The sequence below is a fragment of the Ceratotherium simum genome, chromosome 29 (assembly GCF_057802395.1).
Source record: "Ceratotherium simum simum isolate JZ-2026a chromosome 29, ASM5780239v1, whole genome shotgun sequence".
NCBI classification, from domain to species: Eukaryota; Metazoa; Chordata; class Mammalia; order Perissodactyla; family Rhinocerotidae; genus Ceratotherium; species Ceratotherium simum.
Genome location: NC_141928.1, coordinates 11186642 through 11211037, shown reverse-complemented (window position 1 = coordinate 11211037; position 24396 = coordinate 11186642). Strand labels below are relative to the sequence as shown.

The 24396-nt window shown below is 50.5% G+C and overlaps 2 protein-coding genes across 4 annotated transcripts in view; one reads left to right on the top strand and one right to left on the bottom strand.

The window, feature by feature from the left end:
- The first annotated feature begins 1698 nt into the window (after positions 1–1698).
- Positions 1699–9223, top strand: ARPC5L (actin related protein 2/3 complex subunit 5 like). Its single transcript, XM_087419099.1, has 4 exons — positions 1699–1947; positions 6014–6085; positions 7262–7438; positions 8680–9223. The coding sequence occupies exons 1-4, from the start codon at positions 1795–1797 to the stop codon at positions 8740–8742; spliced, it is 465 nt and encodes a 154-aa protein (XP_087275225.1). The 5' UTR covers positions 1699–1794; the 3' UTR covers positions 8743–9223.
- Positions 9224–10216: 993 nt separating this feature from the next.
- Positions 10217–24396, bottom strand: part of GOLGA1 (golgin A1) — a 45457-nt gene continuing 31277 nt past the window's right edge. For all 3 annotated transcript variants that reach the window (XM_004423443.3, XM_087419096.1, XM_087419097.1), the window contains 8 exons: positions 18836–18925; positions 17950–18052; positions 17663–17820; positions 17066–17209; positions 14802–14861; positions 14038–14208; positions 13425–13511; positions 10217–12860 (listed from right to left, as the gene is read on the bottom strand). In XM_004423443.3, coding sequence (XP_004423500.1) covers positions 12780–12860; positions 13425–13511; positions 14038–14208; positions 14802–14861; positions 17066–17209; positions 17663–17820; positions 17950–18052; positions 18836–18925 — 894 coding nt within the window. In that variant the 3' untranslated portion in view covers positions 10217–12779. The remainder of the gene's footprint in view (positions 12861–13424; positions 13512–14037; positions 14209–14801; positions 14862–17065; positions 17210–17662; positions 17821–17949; positions 18053–18835; positions 18926–24396) is intronic.

Sequence of the window (24396 nt, the reverse complement as noted above, 5' to 3'; positions counted from 1 at the left end):
CATTTGAGTTAAGACCACATCCTTTCCTCAGCCTACCAAGCCCTACAGTATTCCCTCCAGCCCCCACTTCTATCTCAACTCTTCTCACTCTTCTGCACCAGTATGGCCTTGCTTTTTCTGGAATACACCAAGCCTGCCCTGCTTCTGGGCCTTTGCTTGGCTCCCTCCTTCACTTCCTTCAGGTCCCTGATCAATGTCACCTCCTCAGGGACACCTCTCTTGACCACTTTAGCTAAGGTACACCCAGGCTCTGCATGGTTTTTTCCCCTCAGCATGCAGTCATCCTTGACATAGTATAGTTTGGATTTTTAGAATTCTGCCTCTGACTGGAATGGAAGTCCACGGTCATAAGCAGGGACATTATTTCATTCACCAGTTTATTTGGGGGCTATTTCTTTATTTGTAAAATGGGCTTTGCTGGTTTAAAGTTCCTTCTGGCCAGGATGTTCTCGGGATATGAATTTCTGCTGTCTTGTGGCCTGCCTGGGTCACAAAGATTTCTTCCAAGGTATGGAGCTGAAAGACAGGTGGGCCTTGTCTATTTTCAGGACCCCCTGAGACTTTAATTCAGCACCTATTTCCCCCTGTAGGAGTCTGTATCTTTAGCACCCAAGATTAGGTAGCATCATAGTCTGGCAATATTTTTGACCTGTAGACAGTTCAATGAGAAGTATTCGAAGCAATAAGAATGAATCACATTTCATTAACTACCGGCCTTTATTAAAAAGAGTACTATTATATGAAAACAAAGACTCAATTTAGTCGAAGGCTAAGGACCATTAACAGAACCCCTCAAGCAACAGCCCAGGCACCTAATGGTGGCAGTAGAGTCGCCTTTGACTCTGCCCTACCTCCCCCCACCTCCATCTTGCCCCATCTCAGACTCAGGGGATTCGGCTTCCTACCAGGATATGCCTCTCCAGCCTGGCCCGACGTCAGCCCCCAGGACCTCGCCCTTCCTGCCAGGATGGTGGCCAGAGTCATCTCCCTCTTCCCGCCGCCCACCCGCCCGGCCAAGGCGTCTGCTACACGCCGCACCCTCAAGTCCAAATGTCTTCATAGTCTTGTCAGCACCCTGGATACCCTTTAAACGTCTATAAAGTCTCCCAGTCCGTTAACAACAGGGTCTCTGTGTACAAGGCAGAGGCTGCCTCCTCGGAGCTCAGCGTAGTGGCGTTCAAGGCTCCCAAGATCCAGACCAGGCTCCCCCACCCCCGTCACTCCTCGGGGACTAAGAACTACTACTCATCCCTCAGGCCTCAGCTCGAAGGTTTCTTCTCCAAGAAGCCTGCCCGGCACTCGACACGTAGGGCCGGCCGCCTTCTCCTGGGCCCCCGGCCCCTCAGTCTGGGCAGTGAGGACCCCGGAGTCCGCGGCCGTGCCCGCGCCGGCCCTTCCAAGGGCTCCTTGGACGCAGGACGGAAACCGAAGAACGAGCGCAGTTACGGCGCCTACGATGCTGGCTTGGGCCCTCTCCTCGGATGGGAAGAGGGGAGTGCAGCAGGGGACCGTCGGGGAGACCATCAGGCTACTTTTCCAGCCCCTCCAGTCGCTCCGGGTGCGCCCCCACAGGCCCCGCCCCTCCGTCCCACCGACACTTCCGGTTCCGGCGTGGGCCGGAAGTGGGCGGCGCGGCGGCTGCGCGCGGAGGAGGAGGAGGAGGAGGCGGTGCCGGCGGCCGCTTCCCGCCCCCGAGCCGGAGCCGGTGCTGAGCAGAGCAGAGCCGAGCCGAGCCGAGCCGAGCCGAGGTCGGGCCCGGAGCGGAGCCGGCTGAGCGGGCGCCGAGCCCCCGCCATGGCCCGGAACACGCTGTCGTCGCGCTTCCGTCGGGTGGACATCGACGAGTTCGACGAGAACAAATTCGTGGACGAGCACGAGGAGGCGGCGGCGGCGGCGGCGGCCGAGCCAGGCCCGGACCCGAGCGAGGTGGACGGGCTCCTGCGGCAATATCCTTCCCCGGCGCGGCGGCCTGGGCTCCCCTGTGGCCCGGCCTTCCCACTTCCCTCCTTCCCGGCTCCGGCCCCGCGGGCCGGCCTCCCCACTCCTCTTACCCCGGCCCGCTCAGCTCGGTCTCCCAGTTCCCTTCCCATCGGGCTCCCCTCTGGCCAGCTCCCCTCAGTCCGGGTGTCCCCTCTTCCCCCTGACCCGGCCTCCCCCTACCTCGTCCCTGGCCCCGGCCCCCAGAGCCTCCCTCAGCAGCGCAGCCCCATGCGGCCCCTAGACCCTGGTGACCGGCCCGCTCGGCGGCCCCGGGAGCGTGCCGGACGGTCTCGGCCCCGCACTCCTCCAGGCCTCTTCTCTGTTCTCTCCCTTGCTTCTTCATCCTCTCAGGCTGTCCCTTCTTTGGGGGCCCCGTCACTCCATCCCTCGCTTGCAGGAAATGGGGGCATTCTCGGGCTTGATCGGCGGGAGGGGCCGAGGTGAGCCACCGCTGAGTAATTGAGCGGCCGGGGCGGCTCCAGGGCAGCCCTCTCGCGCTGGATTGCAGCACCACACGAAGATGGGTGGGTGGATGGGGAAAGGACCCAAGGGGGAGCGCAACCTGCAGCCTTAGTCCAGCCCTGAGGTCTGAGCCTGTGCTCCTCCCACCCCAGAATCAAACTGACCCTCCAGCTTGATGCCACTCTTTGTCGCCCATTCTTGGGCTTTGGACCTTCATGGTCTCATCGACGTTCAACAAGTGAGTTTTGGCTCCCTTCCCCCTGGTACCTTTCTTGTGCAGGAAGCAGTGGAAAAAACTAGTAGTTTAGAGCTAAGAAAAACCAGAGTCAAGTAAAATGTAAAAGCAGAGCCCCACGCCTGCAAATGACCTTTCTTGTGGCCACAGAAAACAGCGTTTAGAAAACCAGATTAAAAATAGAGGTGGTTGTCACAGCCTGCTTGGTCCCTTAGCAGTTTGAGCACAGGAAACTGACTTATTCTCACAGGAAGGATTTTTCTTGATTCAAATGGTGTTACAGGAAGCGCCCACCCCTCCCCCGCGCTCGCCAGGGCAGGGTTGGAGGCTCCTGCTGTATATAAAGCAGGTTCTGGGTGTTTAATCAGTTGACTCAGCTTGGGAAGGCAGGCCCAGAGACTGCCTTTGGGAGGAGTCCTGCAGTGTTCTTCCAATTTACCTTGAAAACAAAAACCTTCTGACTTTCTTTCTTTGAACAGGAATGTGTTGTCAAAGGTGGGGATTCAAACTTGTATTTCCTACCCCATCAGGATCACCTTGCTTACCCCACTGGCGAAATGGGGTCATGAGAAGGGCCCCCACGAGAGAAGGTTGGTTCTGCAGTCTGGTGCAGGACCTGGCTCGTGGGGAGGCCGTGCCAAAAGGGCTCCAAGTTCAGGCCTGTGGCCCAGAACCATCCGCAGATGGGGAGAACAAGGTCTGGTTACCTGCTGGCTTGGTCCTGGTGCTGTAGGGACTTGAAGGTCATCTCTTGGTACGCCCCTGACTAGTGATAGTCAGGTTCCTTGAGGCTGCTTAGCACATCCAGTAGATGGTAGTTTCTCCACTAATGGCAGTGTCAGAAACCTTGTTACCATGGAGAGTGTACCTTCTGGGATTGGGGAAAGGGAGGTTAGCACGTGAGAACTGAAATCCTGGCAAATGTGGGGCCTGGGGAGGAAGAACTAATACTTACTGAGTCCCTACCATGTGGTATTGGACTCACATTAGATCGTTGAATTTAAACTATGGAACAGGCTTCTAGGAGTCTCAGGACAGAGGCAAGGGAAGTAGGGATAGGGGTTGGTTGATTGGAGTAGGGGAAGGTAGGGAGGAGGTCTGTCCCAGTGCTGTATAGGGAAGCAAGTCCTGGTGGGAGATCACACAGAAGCAATAGAAAGAACATGGGCCATGCATCCACACAGACCCAACTCTATCAGACTCTAGCTGTGTGACCTTGAGTAGGTCACATACCCTCTCTGAACCTCAGCATCCTCCTCTGTTAAAAGGAGGAGAACCATGCTGGACTTCCAGGTTCCATGGGAGCATCGCTGGGCAAAATCCCAGAAGGCTTCTGCACAGTGCTGGGCACACAGCAAGTGTCCTGGACCTGCAGCTTGCGTCTGTGGGTGGAGGGGCAGCAGAGCTTGTAGAAGGAGCTTGGTTTTTGGAGTCAGGCATATTTGGGTTGAAGGCCAGCTGGACAGCTTAGCTTTGTGACCTTGGGCAGGTCATTTCCCTTCTCTGGGCCTCAAATTCATTGCCTTTAAAATGAGAATAATGATTCTTGTCGCAGAGTTGTTAGCAGTAGTGAAGTGACACATCAGAGCACCTGGCACAGGATCTGAGATCTGGTAGGGATTTTAAAGTATTAGTTCCTTTTCTTCTTTGCTGAAGCACCTTCTGGTGCTCTGGAGCAGGGATCTGTCCAGAGCAGTGGTTTGAGTGATCTTGCAGAACTTGGTGCTACTGGGATCTAATGGGTAGAGGCCAGGGATGCTGCTAAATATTGTATGTTGCACAGGACACACCCCACATCATTCATCTGGTCTGAAATGTCACTAGTGCCGTGGTTGAGAACCCCTGATTTGGAGGAGACTAGGGGCTGGGCAGGGTTCCCCAGCCTCCACAGCCTGTTCTCTGGAAGGGCCTAAAGCCAGCTGAGTACAGAGGCCAGCTTGATAAATGGTGTACCCTCCTGCTCCCCAGCTCTCCTGGGCTGCTGAACGCCCTTCCCCATCTGCACCTGCAGTGAATGCTGGGTACCTGGTGCCAGAGAGAGGTCACTAAAGCAGTGACTCCTTTTGCCTCCTGGACCAGTCGTTCTCCCCTTCCCCATCCATCTTCAGAATGATTTTGTTTTCCAACCATGCTGGTTTGTGAAGAGCACCAACCAGCATTTCTTTTTAAGCCTCTGGGACTCTGCTTATTGTTCTGGGACGCCAAATTAGAAAGGAGTTCTGAGGTAGAGGTTATCAGGGGCTGATATCAGACTGGCCCTCACCTGGCTGGGGAAAAGGAATTCCAAAGCTGAGAGACACAGGGAGTGGGCTGCCTCTCATGTGGAAGGTGGATTGGAGCCCAGCAGGGGGCCGGGGAGTTCGTCAGGAGGGGCTCCCCGGGTGGCGTGGGCCCAGCTCAGTCAAGATGGAGCCCACACTAGGGAAGACGGGACTCGGCTGTGCTCCGGAGGCTGCGTCTGTTCACACGTGGGTATCGCTGCATGAACAGGAGTAGAGACCCGATTGGGCACAAGCCATTCCTTGTTCTATTTTTGAAGCTTTTTGGCTGAAGCCAGTGTTTCAGATGAGGAAATGAAAGTCGGCTGATGTAATTCAGTTTAAAATAGGTGTCACCTTTGGGGACCTAGCCCAGATTGTAATTTTCTTTTTAGTGCTGGGTGTTCAGAACTCAGCAATGAATGTGTCAGGATTGCAACTAAGGTTTGGGGAATGGGGAGGGTGGCGGGATCGGCTAATTTTCTTGGCAAAAGTTTCTTTTAGATTAATAAATTTCCGTCTGGTAGCAGTTGGGACCTCACTGACCTGGGTAGGTCTTGGAAGATAGAAGTTTTAGCACATCTTAATTTCTTTAATGGTTTAACTGATAGAGAACATTGGATTAAGAGTCGGGAGGCCTCTGTTTGTGCCTGCATTCTTCCCTTTTGAGAATGAGACTCTCACATGGTGGTGGTGAGGATCCAGTGGGGCAGATATGGCGCCCGGGACGGAGCAGCTGCAGGCAGGGTAACCCCCCGCGAGGGCCGCTGCTTTGCTTCTGCCTTCCAGGGAGGGAGGCAGGGAGTGTCCAGACTGGCTTTGAGGGGGAAGTTTAGGGGGCAGCAGAAGGAGGGGCTTGTAGGGATGGCAGAGGCGCCCTCCACCCTCTGTGTGGCTCAGGAAAGCGAGAGGCTACTCTCTAAACAGGCTCTGCCCACCTGGAAGCCGCAGTGGGCGGTGGGTGGATGTGGATAAGATACCCTGTGACTCCACTCTCTTCAGCTATGTTTGAAGTGAGTTCATTAATAAAAGTGTGGACATGCTCGAGCCTACCATCCTTAACCAGTGGGGATGCACAGGGGACATGCTCCGGGCCTTTCACGCAGCCTTGCGGAACTCTCCCGTCAACACCAAGAATCAGGCCGTGAAGGTAACGGTAAAGGGGGCGTGCTGCAGCTCTGCTGGGTGGTGCTGGGACAGGGCTGTGCTTGTCCATGTCCCCAGCTGCGCGTGAGCTCCTGGGGCTTCGGACGGCGTCTGTTTCATCTCTGTATCAGTGAGTACCTACCAAGGGTGTGAGCTGGCACTGGGCAGTGCTCCGCAGAAGGCTTCTGGCGCCCCTGACATCAGAGCTGTCAGCGTTTACAGTAAAAGCTCCCCAAAGAAACCTTCATTCCTCCCCAGGGCCTCATGGCTGAGAAGTCAGCCCAGCCCTTGCTGATTAGCAAAACTATAAATTAGCCTGCCACGGGGGACCTCCGTGGTTATGCTTTTATAGGCTGTTTGAATAGGCTTTATTTGCATGAGGATTTTCAGTGCTTTTAAGATTTCCTGCCTTTTAAAAACTAGGTGAAAAGATACAGTTGTGCATCCCTTAGGCTGTCTAAAATTTCATTGCTGAGGCTGTCTAAAATTGGGTCCAGGGCAAGGGGTCTCTCTGAAACTGAGATTTTGCCATCTTGTCACAGCATCCTGATGTAATCAGTGGCTGCACCCCTCAAATGTGGAGGGGAATGGCCCCTCTGTAGTGGGGGTAATGCAGAGGGAAGCTGCAGCCAAGGAAAGCTGTTTCTTTAAAAAATGGATCTCCCCAGTAGTGATGCTTCTCCCCAGTAGACCACTTATTCCCCCCAAAAGAAGTGCAGTAATTTACTGGCATAAATAAGGGATACTTTGAAATTTAAATCAATAAAAGAATTTCAGCCCACTTATTTTTTTAACCATCCCAGACAAATTAGAAATCGGGCAAGGGCTGGCCTGGTGGCATAGTGGTTAAGTTTGTGTGCTCTGCTTCAGTGACCCGGGGTTTGCAGGTTCAGGTCCCGGGTGCAGACCTATATACTGCTCATCAAGCCATGATGTGGCGGCCTCCCACATACAAACTAGAGGAAGATTGGCACAGATGTTAGCTCAGGGACAATCTTCCTCAAGCAAAAAGAGGAAGATTGGCAACAGATGTTACCTTAGGGCCAATCTTCCTCCCAAAAGAAAAAAACAGCGGGCAGTGTTTCTCACCACTTAGTTTGGAGTTTCTGTGCCTGCAGTGGGGGACATGGATGTGCCTGGGCTGTGGCTCTAGACCTCACTCCCTTTCTCTCTCCTCTAGGAACGAGCCCAGGGCGTGGTGCTGAAAGTGCTTACAAATTTTAAGAGCAGCGAAATTGAGCAAGCTGTGCAGTCACTGGACAGAAATGGCATTGACTTGCTAATGAAGTACATTTATAAAGGGTTTGAGAAGCCCACAGAAAATAGCAGCGCAGTGTTACTCCAGTGGCACGAAAAGGTACGTGAACACATTGCCCACACAGGCAGCCCGCTGACTCACCCAAAGCCCAGGGTTCAGACTAGCGGGCCAGATTTTCCAGAACAAACATAGGATGGTCTGGTGGGCATATGAGAATAAGGGGCCACACCTAAAACAACCTGGGACATCTGACCACTTGCCTCGCCCAAGGAAGTACCTGGTAGGGTCCACTGTCTCTGCTACTCACCGTTGCATTAGCTGATTGATGCCGGGCAGGTCGTGGGGGCAGGTGACTTGGCGTGGTAAGGTAGCTGGGGCGTCCCAGGGAGAGGGAGGCAGGCTTGCTGGCACCTGGGGCTTCAGACTACGTGCTTTGCACTGGTGGAGGTGGTGGTCCAGGGGGGACTTAGGAATGCAGGCTGAGCCCTCTAGCTTGCTCTGAGGGCTTCCTGCTCCAGCCTCAGCCTCACCAGGCCAGAGAGGGCAGTGGCAAAACCTTGATAGTCACTTAATGGGGCCTTCATCCACCTGAAACAGAAAAAGCTGTGCTTGTCCTTTGCTTGGGTCGGTATAAGAGCAAGGCCTGTGCCCTGCCTGTGTGCCAATGTCCCCCGCCCTGTAGAGCTACAGGAAGCACGCCCACCATTAAAGGAGACCAGGCTATTTCTAACACAATGTCCTTCCCGAAAGGCTCTGTTGAGTTTAAGGGAGTGGTCCTCTTCCTGAGGGGTCAGTCACTTGGGCATCCTCGTTGCTGGGCTGGGGTTGTGGCCTTTGGTCCTGCTGGTGGGTGTGCTCTGCCTGCTCGGCTGGAAGGAGAGCTCCTGGTGCATGGGGGAGCGGAGCAAGCCCTCTGCATGGTGTGGAGCCCAGGCTCTTGGGTCCTTTTAAGACACCTAGGTGCTCAGCCCTGTTGGCGTTTCTCGTGAGGGCTCCAGGAGGCAACTCTGACGGGCTAATGTCTAAGTGCCCAGGGCAGGGAGGCTGGAAACTACAGCTTGTCGAAAGGGAAGCTTAGGGGCTCTGCTGTGTGTGCGCTTGTGACCGTGTTTTCAAGCCCAGTTTTGCTGCCTCATGGACCCCTGGCTCCAGGCCAGGGCTCCGTCCCTAGGTGGGCACTGTTGCCACCTCCTAACTGCTCTCGCAGGAATCCTCCTTCAGAGGGTCTGTGACGTACGGGTCCTAGGTCGGGGAGTGCATGCTCCTGTCTCCCCTGGAAGCCAGGCTTCTCCTGGACCCAGCAGGGCTCGTTTGACACGTTTCCTTTTCTGCCCCCACAGGCATTAGCAGTAGGAGGACTAGGCTCCATTATAAGAGTTCTTACAGCAAGAAAGACTGTTTAAAAAAAAAAAGACTCATGTTACCTTGAGGAGAATTTTGGATGCACAGGCTGCTGAAGGAAGGATTGACAACGGACCATCTTCCTAGGAACTCCCAACTAAACTATTGCAGGATATGCATCCGCTGACGTCTATTTTATTTTCAAGGTGGAGGGAGAAATCGTCTTACTGTTTCTTAAATCCTTTGCAGGATCTGATAGTCTCTGCCTTTGTCCCCGAGTACTGCAGAACTGACATTGTGACTGTCCACCAGAGTGGCTGGCCAGCGTTGGCCAGGTGTACCTGTGTGCACTGCCTGTTTCCAGCAGGGGAGGGAGGACTGGGGCAGGTGCAGATCCAAGGGCTGTGGGGGAAGGGAGAGCCTGTTTTGAAGTGGAAAGCCCCGAGGGCTTGTACAGATATCCTGGCCTCCCAGAGGAGGCGGGCTCTGGGGTTCATTGTCAAGTGCCTGCTGCATCAATAAAGCTCTTGGCTCATTAGTGTACATGTTGCAGTGTGTTTCATGTATGTAAAAACAATGGGTGATGAACGGGATGGTAACGAATGAGAGGTCGACTGTTCTGGAAACTTGATGTGGAGAGGGAGATGTGTGTCCCTGGTGAGCCATCCCCAGGAGCACATGGCAGTCCAGTCTTGCCACAGGAGTACCTCGGGCCTGGGCTCCAGTACCCCTGCTGCCATGAGAGATGTTTGGCTGAAGAACTATTCATTGTTTTTACTCCTCTGATTTGTATGTAATTTTGGAGCTTATTTAATTTAATAAAGTGCCAAGCATTCAATAACTGACCTAGGCTTTAAAAGTCTTCAGTTTGTGTGACTGCACTTGGAGTCTTTTTGAGAATGGGCCTCAGGACCAGCCTGGTCACCATCTCCTGACGCTGGTTTGGCTATGTGGCAGGAACACTTACTGCGACGTTGACAAGTTTTCTTTAAAGCCAGAAACGGGCTGGCCTGGTGGCACAAGTGGTTAAGTATGTGTACTCTGCTGCGGCAGCCCGGGGTTTGCAGGTTCGGATCCCGGGCGTGCACTGACGTACTGCTTGTGAAGCCATGCTGTGGCGGCGTTTCATATAAAGTAGAGGAAGATGGGCACGGATGTTAGCTCAGGGCCAATCTTCCTCAGCAAAAAAAAAAATAAGGGATTGGCATCGGATGTTAGCTCAGGGCTGATCTTCCTCACAAAACAATAAATAAAGCCAGAAACAGGTAGCAATCAGCCTAAAGATATAAAAGGAACATCCTGTTCCCTATAACCACTAATGGGGAGCCTCTGAAGAGCAAAGATGCCTATCTCCATTTGAGCATATGTAACCGCAGTCTGCATTCTGTTAAAAGTGCAGACCCCATTCATATTCCTGAAGTTCTTCCAAGTTCTCCAAGGCATGTGGGCCTTGGAGATAGACGCTGACTCAAGTGACAATCCTCCCGACTCCTGCAGAACCCCACCATTCCTGGGAGGTAGCACTAGGCTTCTGGCTTTCTTTTAAAGATTTTTTTTTATTTATTTTTTGCCCCCAAAGCCCCAGTACATAGTTGTCTGTCACAGCTGCACATCCTTCTAGTTGCTGCATGCGGGACTCGGCCTCAGGCTGGACAGAGAAGTGGTGCCCCGATGCACACCCGGGATCCGAACCCGGGCCGCCAGCATCGCAGCGCGCGCACTTAACCACCAAGCCACAGGGCCGGCCGGCTTCTGGCTTTCTTAAATTACATACTTATTCACCCAAACCCAATCTAGGGAGGTTCTTCCTGAAAGACAAATGTTCTATAGCCCCTGAAGTTGACCTTGAAGTATTAAATAGGAGACACAATGTACTAAATTTAACAAGTCAAAGAAATACTGACACACCAAACTATATCAAGTAAAACCCACTGTAGTTGCATCTGGATTGAAGAGCTTTAATCAAAAAGTGTATTGCACCACAAATGAATTTTCTACAGCAGTTTCAGATAACACAATCCCTATTTACAGCACGGAGGGAGTCATCAAGATCCAATGCTCATATAAAGGGGCTATATATACTGTATCATAGAACATTTTATACAAGTAAAAGTGCATTAAATCACTCAGAATATTGACTCCACTCTTCCTCTTAAAGCTGAAGGAAATTCAACATGCAGGAGGAAAGCCTGGTCAGTGAATCCTCCCAAGCAAGTACAGACTCAGCGATGGGCCCCACAACTACACCAAAAACTGCAGGGGCACGTGGGTGAGGAGAGACCAGCTCCAGGGCTGGAAAGGCTCCCTCAGAGGAGTTGGACGGGGCTCCCACAGCTGTGCCGTAGCTGCCTCTGCAAGGCCCGAACTACCGGATGTTAGGGGTTCTCTCCTTGAACAACTGGAAAAGCTACTTCTTACTCTTCAAATTCACTGAACAGGGGGGACTCCTGTTTCGTGTGCCCACCAGGTAAATGGAAAACAATATTCTAAACGAAAGACAGGCATCTGCAGGGAGGACCCAGGTAACTGGAGAATGGGTCACTTGGATGGCAGAGGGCCCGAGTTGGGATGAAGATGCTGCTGCCCTTGCTTGGTACTTCTAGGTGGTGGAAATGTAGTAGGTTACCTCTGCAAATTCTCGCTTTTCTGTGAGATTTGTTTTAACCTTGAGTATAACTGAGGAACATAACTTACCATCACTGGACAACTGATCATAGACTTAGGAGCTCTGGTTATTAGTTTTTTACTTAACCAACGAAACTTTCATCAAACTATAGATCCATAAACAGTTTCCCTTTAGGTTCGATACTGTGGCTTATCCAGAGCAAGCATGTTCCCTTTTTCGTAACAATAATAAATACAAGTTTTTATCAGTCGCTACCAGAGCCATCTGCATGCTGTCGAGTACTGCAGCCCGCTGCGGGCTGTCCAGGTGCCACAGATGAATGTAGTGTCATCTTAAATTTCTGGGGGTAGGGTAAGGGAGAGAGATGGTGGCTCCACACACAAGGCAGACCACCTCCAAGGTTTTGGTCAAGGCTGGGGGAGGGACAGCTGCTGCTTCCTTTCAACACAGCAGACTGTCCTTAACAGCAGAAAACATGAGATTAGCATTTGCTCAGTGTCAGAACACAGAATTAAGAGCAAAGCAAATTAAATACCACCACTGCTTCAGGGAATACCACAGAATGCTAGTGAAATTACAAAGGGAGAGGAATCCCAACCTTAGAAATAATTTCCTCTTGATGCTCTGATTTTCCTTTAAGAACACCAGTTAAATGGATTTTATAATACAGAAGACGTTTATAATATTAGCACAGAACTTTAGCTATAAAAAATAGTTTAAAATGGTTTACCAGCAACCTATCCAAGACAATACATTCATTAAAAAGGCAATTGAGTGTATTTGGTGCTATACTTAGGATCTTTTTATGTATTTGCTAGTTTTCCTCAGTAAAATGAGATACTGCCAGAAAGTTGCATATGCATTAATCCACACTGGTCCCAGAGTACCTTACAGTACACATCTAAAGTTCTAGGTGGTGTGAGAAACAAGGTGAAATAATGTTATCTTGAGAGGAAGGGTTAAAAAGCCTCTTCTAACTCATCTGAACCCAAAGATGCTAACAGGGAAGGAGGATTTTTAACAGCCACCCCCGCTGCGTTGGCTCTTCATGGCAGAAGCAGGCAGGTCTAGCCTGATGGGCACCACTGCAAAGCGCTGTCTGGACATCCAGCGTCATCACTACACAATGGATCAGCTGCTCCTCTGACACGCTGACGGCTTCAGCTGTAAGTGCAATCTAACAGAGGATTCGGGTGCAGATGGGTGCTGGCCAGAGCCGGGGTTTTAGCAGCACTGTGGAAATGTGGGTCGTGCCAGGACCCTCCCATTTGGTGACCAGAATGACAGGATCAGCTACCTCCTGAGGTTCGTATCAGTCTGCAGGGAAGTGGGCTTCAAGTCTTGTAAACAATGTTTAGATGCTTGTACAAAATACTGCAGTTACAGTGATTAAAAACCCACCCAGACTGCTGTCAGTGTTCTTTTCACAGAAAGAGAGTCAGCCCCTGGAGCACCATCCTTGGGTAGTTCCCTCTAGGACCACGGTATCCGAGGGTTGGAGATGGATGGCCGGATGCTGCCCTTGGGAGCTGGCTTGGACCCAAACCACGACATCTGTGTTTGAAACAGAAAAGGCTCCTGAGAGGAGAATCAGGACTAGGTGCAGAGGATGCTGAAAGCTCCCTCCCCAGCCCTGGGCCACCCCCCCTGCCCTCCATGTGTCCTGACTCCGGCTGTGAGCAGAGCAGTGAAGACAATGGCTGAGATAAGCAGGCTGCAGGGCTGAGAGCCCATTCTGAGCATGGGAGGGAAACAGGAGAAAAACTGAGTTGACAAGGACAAGGCATTGGAATTTTAGGTAATTTTTCCTTAAAATTTTTTTCTATATTATGAATACAAGTACTTTTATTTTTTTAAAGTCTAGGTGCTGGGCCAGACCTGGGGCTACTGATGAAGTGATATCAATGAAAGTGCTTTGGAAACACAGGGCCTGTGGGTCAAGTTCAGCACAGACCTGTGGGCACAAAGCATGTCCTCATTCAATACTGCCTGAGTCAAGTTCATCATCCAAAAGCACCCTCTAAGCTGATAATGCAGCTGTGGGCTCCTCTCATCTGCCAGCGCTGGGATTACTAATTACATCTTTTGGAAGCCGGACGGCAGACCAGGGATCCCTACCTTATACTCCAGGGTTTCTTTGAGCATGTTCTCTTCCTCTTGTGAAAAGTTTAGCAACACCGACACAGCTTTTATAAGATGAAAAGCCTGAAACAAAGTAAGTTTTGCTGCCATGGGCCTTGGTGGTGGTGGTGGGGGGACTCACGGGGCTAAATGGCAGCATTTCCTGGTTCTGCTCCTGAATGGGTTAGCAAGGACCACGTGGAAGGTGAAGTTGGGCATTCTGAGGTCTGATGGCAACGATAGGTTCTTTTTCTCCCCTCCATCTTTTACTTCGGGAACTGGCAAGATCACCAGGACATCCAGGGCAGCTCTCTTGCTCTTCCGCAGGATTCAGGAATGCTGGGCAGATCAGTGCCCTGTCCTCTGGCCTCAGCATCCAGCCCACATCTCCTAGGAGCCAATTCCCTAGTTGGTCCCCCCACCCTGCTTGCTGCTCAGTCAAGGCCAGTGCCAGCTAGAGAAATGACTAAGTGTCCACAATCATGGTCTAACTGAAGTGTAGGCGAGTAAAAAAGAAATGCACTTGGTGGGAAGCCATGCAGGGCTCGGACAAATGAGCCAGGCCGGGGGTGGAACTCAGTACCCAAAAGGCAACTCAGAAGCCCTTTACCTCGGATTCGCGACAGGACATGAATTTTAAAACCACGTGTTTAAGGTACTCGAAGTTGATCTCGCGGGCATCAGTCAGGTCAGCGTTATTCGTGACAGAAGGGGCCATGTTTGGCATCTCAGGGCCGGGCTTCTCCCGGACTTCAAAAAGCTCATTATCAGGTCTGATTTTCTGAAAAACCAATAGAAAGATGCTACATTGGACCCTTCAAGACAGGTCTGAAAATCACACGGGAGATACACCTGGCCCAAGCTGTGATCACCTGCTGTTCCTCTGCCACACCTCTCATGAAGTGGGGAGAAAGGGCCGCACCTGGGAAGGAAGCACCAGCGTCTGAAGAAGGCTCAGACCCTCCAGGTGGGGTAGACGCAGGAGACGGAGAGAGGTCATCTGGGGAAGCTCAGACATTTCCTCTCTCTGTGTCAGGACACATCCCCTGGGGCAGTGAGCAGGCCAGCCAGGGCAGAGGTGCTGCTCTCCTCCTAGGTCTGGGCCTGGCACTCTGCCATGCACAGGTGGTGCACCCACCACTTCACTGACTTCTCAGATAACACACAGGCCAGAGGAGGAGGGCACATGCCCGAGGTCACAGAGCCACTTTTCAGGCATGTTCAAGCTGGCAGGGCCACTGTCCCACCAGCCAACATTTGACTTCCCAGAGACCCCTTGCAATCAACTGGGTTTCAGAAAGGGAGGATCATCACGCAGTGAGGGGCCCCAGATAGCCGAGGAGGGCACAGGCGGGGGGGAAGTGTGGCACTCACCAGTTCCTTCTGCAGAGTCTTTCTGAGTTCCAGCATCCTCTGCTGCATCTGCTTTATGGTCTGAGACAAACCCCCGCCCCCGCAAAAAGCCATTCATTAAATGAACATGTCACCATCTTTAAGGTGCAAAGGACAACAGAACAGACAGATGCCCCCTTGGGTCCCATTACAAGTCCCTGCTTTGTCTCCCGAGAGGCCTGTGCTGTCACATCTGTGTGCCTGCTGCCTTGGCTCTGTCCCTCACGTGCCACTGCTTTGCACACACTTGCTCTCCAGGCCCCACAATGGCCAGGGAAGTCGTCACATCCCCCTCTGTGGAGCACGCGAAATGCCCCAGTGCTGCCCCACCCCTCCCCATGGCTTGGTCCTCAGGACTCCTTCCCATGCTTTAGCCTCTCTAAGTAGTACAGCTAGAAACACCTCTGTACAGTGTATTTTGTCCTTCAGGGTTATATTTATGTGCTATGATCTCAAGTACGATACTCAGGCCAAAATTTATGGTTCTCATCACCACCCTTGCTCTCCTGAAATACCAGGATAACTTGCAAGGCTTGTTTTGAACAGTGTAAAAGACCATGGTTTTTCTGCACAACCCACCAACATTGTGTTTTATATCTTTTATTTATTGTCTTTTATTTATTTTTAGTGAGTTTAATTAGTATTATGAGCCTTAAATGTAATTTATTACACATTCCATTGATCACCAGAAAGGCTGAACTGTTTTCCCAATGAAAAAATTTACTGTATAACCAGCAATGCAGGAAAAAATTTCAAATAAACATTTCTCCAAAGTGTCACAACTGTAACATATCAGAGTGAGTATCAAAATGAGTTTTGCCTGTGGACTTCTAGTCCATGTCACCATTCTTGCACTGAGAAGCTAGAATTTTGAATGGTGTTTTTCATTTATCAGAGTTTTCACAGCTTTCTACAGTTTTCCTAAATAAACTTTCCATGTGACAATAAGTCCAGGGGATGCCCCACATCTTATGATGTAGCTGAGTTTCCTTTTTTAAACAAAGCTGTAACAAGCTTTTCCTCAAGAGGTGTCTCCACAGTCTCTAGAGGAATGAGACGACTGGATCACAGGACCGTGAGCGTCTCCAGCTCCGTCGAGCACATTAAAGGGCCTCTGACACAGGTGAGAAGCAGCTCATTGTGGGTGTAGTTTGAAGGGCGAGCCAGAGGATTTGCTCGTGGTGTGGATATTGGTTGAGAAAGAAACAACATGGTTGAGGACGACTCCCAGGGTTTTGCCGTCTACTGAGACAGGAAAGAGGGCAGTAGACGCTGGGGAGCATGGTGCATCTGAAGTTTGGTTCTGGATGTTTTAAGTTGCAGATGCCTTTCAGACATTCATGTAGAGATACAGAGCAGACAGACACAGGAGTCTGGAGTTCATGGGAGCCGTGTGACCTGAGATATGGATGTGGGAGCCAGCAGTGTACAGTACGGCGAGATCGCCAAGGGAAGGAGTGCAATTTACAGAAGAGGTCGAGGGCTCGACCCTGGGGCACACGGTGTTTGTCATTTTTCTGTGTGTAGGCTATACTTCACAGTAAGAGATTAAATGTGAGGGGTGGAGGGAAAGAGAAAGAACAATTTTTCCCTTTGTTAAAGATCTAAAAAAAGTACACACGTATAATCACACAATTTGGGGGCGGAATTTCAGGCCAGAGCAATAACTAGCCAGCACATTTAACTTCACAGGGCACTTTAAAAACCAGAATCAAATAACACCCTGCATTTACAGGTGCAGAGGCCTGGTGGAGAAGGGGTGGGTGGGTGGAATCATGACATTTATTAAGCCTCTACCAAATACCAGAAATTTTGCAGGACAGCTAACAATCATTTCACCCCCCAACACCCCCGACCCCCATCCTCCCAAAAAACCACTTAAAGGCAGGTCTCGTAGCTATCATTTCACAGCTGTACAAAGGACGTGCAGAGGTAAGGTGACTGGTCCAATGTGACCCAGCTGGTGACAGCAGAGGTGGCTGGGAACACCTAGGCCTGCTGCTGCTCAGGCTCTGACACTGGGGCCATTATCTCAAGTGGGGGTAGGGGACGGGGGAGTGTGATGGGAAGAGGACAACGCAGGAGGTAAACAAGAGAGGAAAACCAGGAATGCCCCTTTAGATGAAGAGGTAGTATCTCCCCCGGGAGGTGCCCAGGGGCACCAGCAAACAAGGGACAAATGGTTTTAGGCACAAGGACAGGGAAAGAGCAGAGATACAAACGGCTGAGATAAAGAGCATCCTCACCTTATTTTTCTCTAGAAGTTGCTGCTCCAAGTCCTGTTTTTCCTTCTGTAGCTGCCTCAGATCCATGGCCCCCATCTCACCATTTGGTATTCCCCCTGCAGCCGGAAGCTGGTATGTGGGGTCCTGCATGGCCCTCAAGGTTACCTACAGGGCAGTGGCAGCAAGTTGAGAGCCAGGACAGGTAACGGTCAAGCTAAGGTCCATGGGGAAGAGGACCAGACTCGTTCCAAAGGTGTGGACTGGTGTGCTCCACTGGGCGGCTGGCCAAGAACCAAACTTAACCTACGGAGAGCCCGTCCAATGCCTTCCAGAGCGACAATTAGCTTTCCATGCAGTGAGTCTGCTCGGAAGGAAAGGGCTTTAACACCCGACCACTGACAGGTGCAGCCACATCTGGTGGGCTCCTCAAGACTCACAACCTCCTAGTCAGTGAAGTGCCCCACTTTAAAGGCAGGAAGCTAAAGCACAGGGAAGTGACTTGCCCAACGTCCCGTAGTGAGTGGACGCCAGCACCCTTCCCTGCGTCTCCCCCCGTGTCTTGCTGCAGCACACACTGCTGCCACCACGCCACGGCCTGGCGGGCCAGATGGGACTTACGTGAGGCTCGCTGACTGAGAGCGCCAACCCCTGCGCCTGGCCCGGCCGCCTCAGCAGGCCCTCCCGCGCAGTGGCCTCTGACTCCTGCGCCCGCAGGCTCCTCAGGGCCTCCAGCTCGCTCTGCAGCTGGTGCGTCTGCAGCAGGGCCGAGTCATGACCTAAGCCAGCAGAGGGGAGGTGAGCACGGGAGCCCGGTGACTCCATGCTGCTTCAGGACTAGGTCACTTCAGGGTAGGGGTGCTAGGCAGGGACAGGTGAGAGGGCTCAGCCAGGGGCAAACTCTTCACCTTTCTTCAGCTGGAGAATCTCCTGCTCTTTCTGGAGAATCACTTCAGTTTTTTCCTGCAGAATCTGCTCCTTCTCATCTACCGTGGCTGTCAGGTTAGCAGCCTTGGAGAGAAAAACCAACATGGGAGAAGGTTGGCAGCAGGAACCCCATCTCCCCTAAAGGAATCTCCACTTTTCCACTACGCAGGGTCCCCCATGAATCCCACCCTGCAGTCCACAGCCTAGAACAGAACCCAGTTAACCTCTGCTCCTATAAACATGCACAAGTCAATTCTCCTGGGTAGAGGCCCTGCACAGGGGCAACCGCCCTCACTGCCCCTCTGTCCTGCAGTGGGCCTATCGGAGACATGGCTATTCTGCCCAGGTTTCCAACAAGCTGTCATGACCATAACCTCCACATCCTGAGTGCCTGCGCCGTGCCCCGCATCTGATATACATACATGACCTCATTATGGTATCCTGGAAGGTGATTATCCTCGAGGCTTTTCAGAGGCAACTCTGAGACTCACGTGTTAAGGACTGACCAAAAGCCCAGAGCCAATTAACTAGAAGGTTTGGGGCCTGACGCTGAGTCTGTCTTCAAAGGAAGGCTTTCCCACCCTCCCTGCTGAGAGCTCGACTGTATGTGGTCTCCAGGGCCTGTGGGCAATGAGGCCCACCTCACAGAATTAGAGCCTAGTAGGTCCCTGGGTATGGGCTTTTCTCAGCTGATGTTTATAATAACTGACCCTCAAAAATCAAAAAAGGCCATCCTATGGGGTGAGTGTTTCTTTATAACATTTTTCTCTTGCCCTCCCGCAGACCTGAGGGGAATCAGCTGACAGCATTCCTGAGCCCTGGACAGACAGGGAGGTAGTTCACACCGCAGGGTCAAACAGGGCCTACCTGTTGCTGGAACTCTTCCCTCTGCTTCCGCACCTCCTCCAGGGCTTGAGCCATTGCCACACTCACGATTTCTCTTTGGCTCCATTCTTCCTACAATACAGAAAACGGGCAGGAGATTGAGCTCAAAAACTCAGCTCACATGTTTTTAGTTGAATGCTTTGCATGAAGCCCACAGAGGGAATATTGTCTTGCAGGGCCAAACTAGCATTGTTCCTGCTTTCCGAGGCTCCCAGGCTGCCCTTGCTGCAATGCCTTCTGTATCCCTCTGACAACTGTCCTGGTGGACAACCCACCAGGGCACACCACTGAGGGTCGTTGGTCCCATGAGCACACCAGCCAGTACTCGGGCCAAGGCTAGGGGACCTAGAAGAGCTGGTCAAATGAAATCAACACTGAACAAGAAAGACTCTCAGGCCCATGTGAATGGAATAGTGGACTGGGACAATCCAGTTACAGAAGAAATAACAAACAATTACTGAAGTTTAGTGAGGCAAAATGTCACAGACTCATCAAAATTACCCATTTTATAGGAGAGAAAACTGAGGTTCTGTGAGGCTAAGTAATTTACCTGAGGTCCTAGAGCTAGTAAGAGGCATAGCAGGTTTCAAGCCAGCATCTGTCTGAGCTCAGAGCCAAGCCTTTGGATGCCAGTCTCTGCCACCCAGAGTACTTTCTACCACGAGCAGGGCTGCCTCACGAGCCCTTTCCAGAGCATGGGGACCAACGAACAAACCCGCGTGTCCTCTTCCCCGAGACCGATGCTGGACTTGCCAATCAACCCGAGATTAACAATATGACTTCTCAGGTGCCTGAATACTGTCAGGGATGTCTGCTGTTTCTGTCCACCCAGAATCACCCCTTTTTTGGGGTAAGAGCCTCATCGTTGCTCTTCCCTACTCCCACCTAATTCCACATGGTTCTGGCCAAAAATGATACCCCCATTTTGTGGCTAGAAGGATAAGCATGTGATTCAGGCCTGGCCAATCACAACAGCTCATCCCTTTGGCCAAATCAATTTGTCCAGAGGGTGGCTCTGTCACCCAAGATGAACCTATCAGAATCCCTTTTTATATCAGAATCCTTTTTTATATGGTGAAGCTGAGAGGAAGAAGCCCTCTTTCCCCTGGGGGTGCTAAGCTGGAGTGTTACTAGCTTGGAGCTGCTGTAGGACGCAGTCTACATCGTGGAGAAAAGCAAGGACGAAAGTTGGGTGACTGACAGGGGAGACAGCATGATGCAGGAAGAGATCTGAGACCTCAGGTTCCTGTCAGACAAGTCTTTCTGGTTCTGTGAGCTACTCAACTTCTCCTATGAAATCTCCCTTTCCACTTACTCCAGGATAAGTGGGAGATGTCAGTCTCATGGCCAGTGGCATTCTGGCTCTTACTGTAGAGCTGTCAAAACTGACCTTCCATGAGACCACCTCTAGCAGACAAGGAAAATTGGTGCCTGGTGGGATCTTAACTACCCTAGACAATACCTGCCATGGGGAAGGCTCTCTTGATACAGGAAGAGGAGCAGGAGGTTTCAGGCTGGAGCTATGAAACCCTGGCCCTGCCTGCCCAGGTGGGGAGGGTGACAGGAATGCCATGCCTCCGCAGGAGCCTTTTCTGGGGAAGTCAGAAGGGACACTATGACCGCTGATGTCTAAGAGGACTGGAGGCAGACTGTGAGCAAGAAGACAGGAAAGCAGGGCAGGCTAGGAAGCGGAGACTCAGAGCTCCTCCATGCCAGGAACTGCACTTGGCACTTTCCATCCACGGTCATGCTTGATCCTCATGATAATCCTCCTGAAGTCACGGGTTGTCATCTTCAGTTTAAAAAAGGAAACTGGATTCCCTCCAGAATCAGCTAGTGAGGGGCTAAGCTGGCTTACAGAACTGAGTCTACGCGGTTCGAAAGTCTGTGCTACTGCCACAGAGCCACATCCGATCCAGGTCCGTGGGACCTGAGGCTGATGGACACAGCTCAGGTTTGCTGCAGGGGCCCACGCTACCCGCATCCGGCAGCTCTCTGCACCTGGGAATGATGTCCCCAGAGGGGCTCAGGGAACAGCTATTTTGAAAAATGTGGATACAAACAATTCTAAATATGTGTGCACCTAAAAATACTGCTTCAAAATATTTGAAGCAAAGACTGACAGAACGAAAGGGAGAAAGAGACAAATCTATGATCATCGTAGAAGATTTAGGACATCCCTCTCAGTAACTGATAAAATAAGTAGACCAAAAAAAAAAAGAGAATCAGAAACATACAGAAGATTTGAACAACTACTATCAACCAACTTGATTTAATTAGCATTTATAGGGTGCTCTCCCTAACAGCAGCAGCATATATATTCTTTTCTTTTTTTTAGTGAGGAAAATTGGCTCTAAGCTAACACCTGCTGCCAATCTTCCTCTTTTTGCTTGAGGAAGATTATCTCTGAGCTAAGATCTGTGCCCATCTTCCTCTATTTTGTATGTGGGTTGCCACCACAGCATGGCTTGATGAGCGATGTGTAGGTCCACGCCTGGGATCCAAACCTGTGAACCCTTGGCCACTGAAGCAGAGGGCACGAACTTAACCACTACACCACTGGGCCATATATATTCAAGTGCACTGAAATATTTACCAAGATAGACTATAGGTTGGGTCATAAAACAAGTCTAAATAAATGTGAAAGGACTGAAATCATTCAGAGTATTATCTGATCATAATGGTATTAAACTAGAAATCCAAGATATCGAGAAAATTCCCCAAATGTTGAAAATTAACCACACTTCTAAACAGCCTGCGTGTGCTGGTTTTTAAGTTACTGCCTCTCAGCCCACACCCACCCTTTTATAATCTGCTTTGTGATGCTACACCTGGGACTTGGCAAACCACATCTCTGCTCATCCAGCTGCCCATATTAATCTCTGCCAACAGGGGGAGCTTCAGGGAGACTGCAAGGCAGGAGGAGGGAGAAAAAAGACTTGCTCCTTCCTGTCAGCTTCTGTTTCTGTGAGCAGCGCTGCTTGGCCCTGGCAGCAGCAATGTCTTCCTAAAGCAGCAGCTGCATCCACTTTCAGTTTTTCCAACACTTGAGACTGAATTCCATCACTGCCCCAGCCCCCGACACACACACCAGCGCCAACGGTACAGCGCCCCCCTCAGAGGCCTGAGTGTCAAATCTGTGGGGCTCTGAAATCCTAGGTTTAATAATTCCCACTTCTTCACTTTGTTCCCTTAGTCCTAGGATGGGAAGCTACTTCCTGCAGTTGCTACCTTCGTGGTATCTTTTAACTGTTTCAGTGCTGGATTAAAAACTTGACAATAGAACATAAATTCTCATCGAATAACTGGGGTGGCTCCTTTCTCCTGACTGGACCATGAATGACACACTGTGGGTCAGATTTTCTGTTTCTTCTTGTGTACATATTTGCAATAATCGTTGCTCTTCATTCTTTCTTACTTCCTTACATCCTCTGTACTTCCATCTAGAATATTCTTTCACCTGAAAGATGCTCTTTAGTACTTCCTTTAGTGCAAGTCTGTTGGTGACTAATTTTTTGTCTGTGTTTTATCAGTTTTCTTTAGTTCTCCCATCACGCTGTGTCTGGGTATGGATTTTAACATTTACCCTGTTTGGATTTGTCAGGGTTCTTACACCTGTGACTTGACAGTTTTCCTCACTTTGGAAAACTCTCAGCCATTATCTCTTCAATGATTGTTTCGGTCTTGTTTTTTTCATTTCCTTCGTGGCCTCCAATGACACATGATAAAACACCTCACAGAATCCTAATGTCTTTTATCACTTACTTTCTGTATTTCATTCTGTCCTGTCTTCCATTTCACTCATTCTCTCTTTAGTTCTAATGTGCTGTTAAACTCATTCATTTTTTTGGTAAACAGCTTTACTGAAGTAGAACTGACAAATAATCAACTGCATACAAAGTAGGCAATATGATGAATTATGTGAAACCATCACCACAATAAAAATAGTGAAAATATCCATTACCCCAAAAAGTTTCTGCACGCCCTTTTGTAATCTACTGCATTTTTAGTTTCCGCTATTACATTTTTCGGTTCTAAAATTTGAATTTGATTGCTTTTCAAAACTGCTGTCTTTTATTACAGTTTCCAAATCTCTGCTGAAATTTTCAATTTTGTCTTTTATATCCTTCAATATAGTAGCACAGTAATAGCTGAGCCTCCTAACAGGTCTTCCTGCTTCTGCACTTGCCTCCTTTACAGAACATTCTCCACATAGAGCCAGAGTAACGCTTTTAAAACAAAACTTCTCACATCACTTCTCTGCTCGAAACCTCCAAGGGCTTTCCTGCCTCCCCCTCACTATCACCTACCGCTCTCCCCCGGCCCACTAAGCGGCAGCCACGCTCGGCTTCGTGCTGTTCTCTGAACAAACCAAGCTTTTTTCTTCTTTGGAGCCTTTCTATTTGCTGTTTCTTCTGTCTGGAATATTCCTTCCCCCAACATTCACATTGCTGACCCCTTCTCCTTATTCAGATCTTTTGCTCCAACATCAATGAAGCTCTCCCTCACCTCCAAATTTAAAAGAGCCCTCTCCTCCCTACTCTCTGTCCTTCACCCTTTTTTTTTCTTCAGGGCACTTATGACCATTTATCACTCGTTTACTGTCTCTAATCCCAAGCTCCACAGGGGATGTTTTGTCTGTTTTGCTCACTGCCACACCCAGCACCTGCAATGGTGCCTCCAGAGGTACTCAAATGTCTGTTGAAGGAACGCATGAAAAAGCAGCTGACTCTAAAGCACACACTTCCCACGACAGGGCACTACTGCATCAGCACCTGCGTCACGTGGCAGAGACGGTTACCGAGAGGTCACTCGGCACAGGCCCTCAGCCATGGCCGTTCTCAGACAGGACCTCTGCCAAAGGATCGACAAGATCTTGGTGCTGTGACCAAGCTGGGCAAGTACTGCAACGACCCATCGTCTAAAGACTACTGTGAAACGGGACAGGGGAGCCTGGACAGCTCTTAGAAAGTGGCAGAATCTCTTTCCTCTGCACCCAGTTTTGTCCAGGGAATGAAGGGGGCAGCATCCAATTAAAGCACCCCATTCTCAGAAGGGAAAGGGTGACAATCCAGCAGATTCATTCTTCATTTCTGTACATGGTCCCTGATATAAACAAAGTCCTTATGACCACCTAAGGCCCTGCTCTCCTAGTCTCACTGTTAAAATCAGCAACAGTGGTGCTTTACAGCATCACTTTCAGGCAGCTGTTGACAATGATGCAAAGGAAGGGCTGGCCTCTGTGGTGGACTGAAAAGTCAGACTAGCACCACCTCTAACGATGAAACTTGGACAGATTATGTACACTCGGAACTTCAATGACATTAATTGCAAAATGAGCATAATTCTTCCTACCGTCCTGGATCACTGAGAGGACTTAAAGAGGTAACAATTTCATTTATTTATTTTTTTTTGTAAGGAAGATCTGCCCTGAGCTAACATCCATGCTAATCCTCCTCTTTTTGCTGAGGAAGACCGGCTCTGAGCTAACATCTATTGCCGATCCTCCTCCTTTATTTTTCCCCCCAAAGCCCCAGTAGATA

Excerpts from the sequence above, each read along its gene's own strand:
- ARPC5L (XM_087419099.1), top strand. The coding sequence starts at position 1,795 with ATGGCCCGGAACACGCTGTCGTCGCGCTTCCGTCGGGTGGACATCGAC. Across the intron at positions 6,086-7,261 it reads CCAAGAATCAGGCCGTGAAG|GAACGAGCCCAGGGCGTGGT; the intron begins GTAACGGTAAAG and ends TCTCTCCTCTAG. Across the intron at positions 7,439-8,679 it reads TACTCCAGTGGCACGAAAAG|GCATTAGCAGTAGGAGGACT; the intron begins GTACGTGAACAC and ends CTGCCCCCACAG.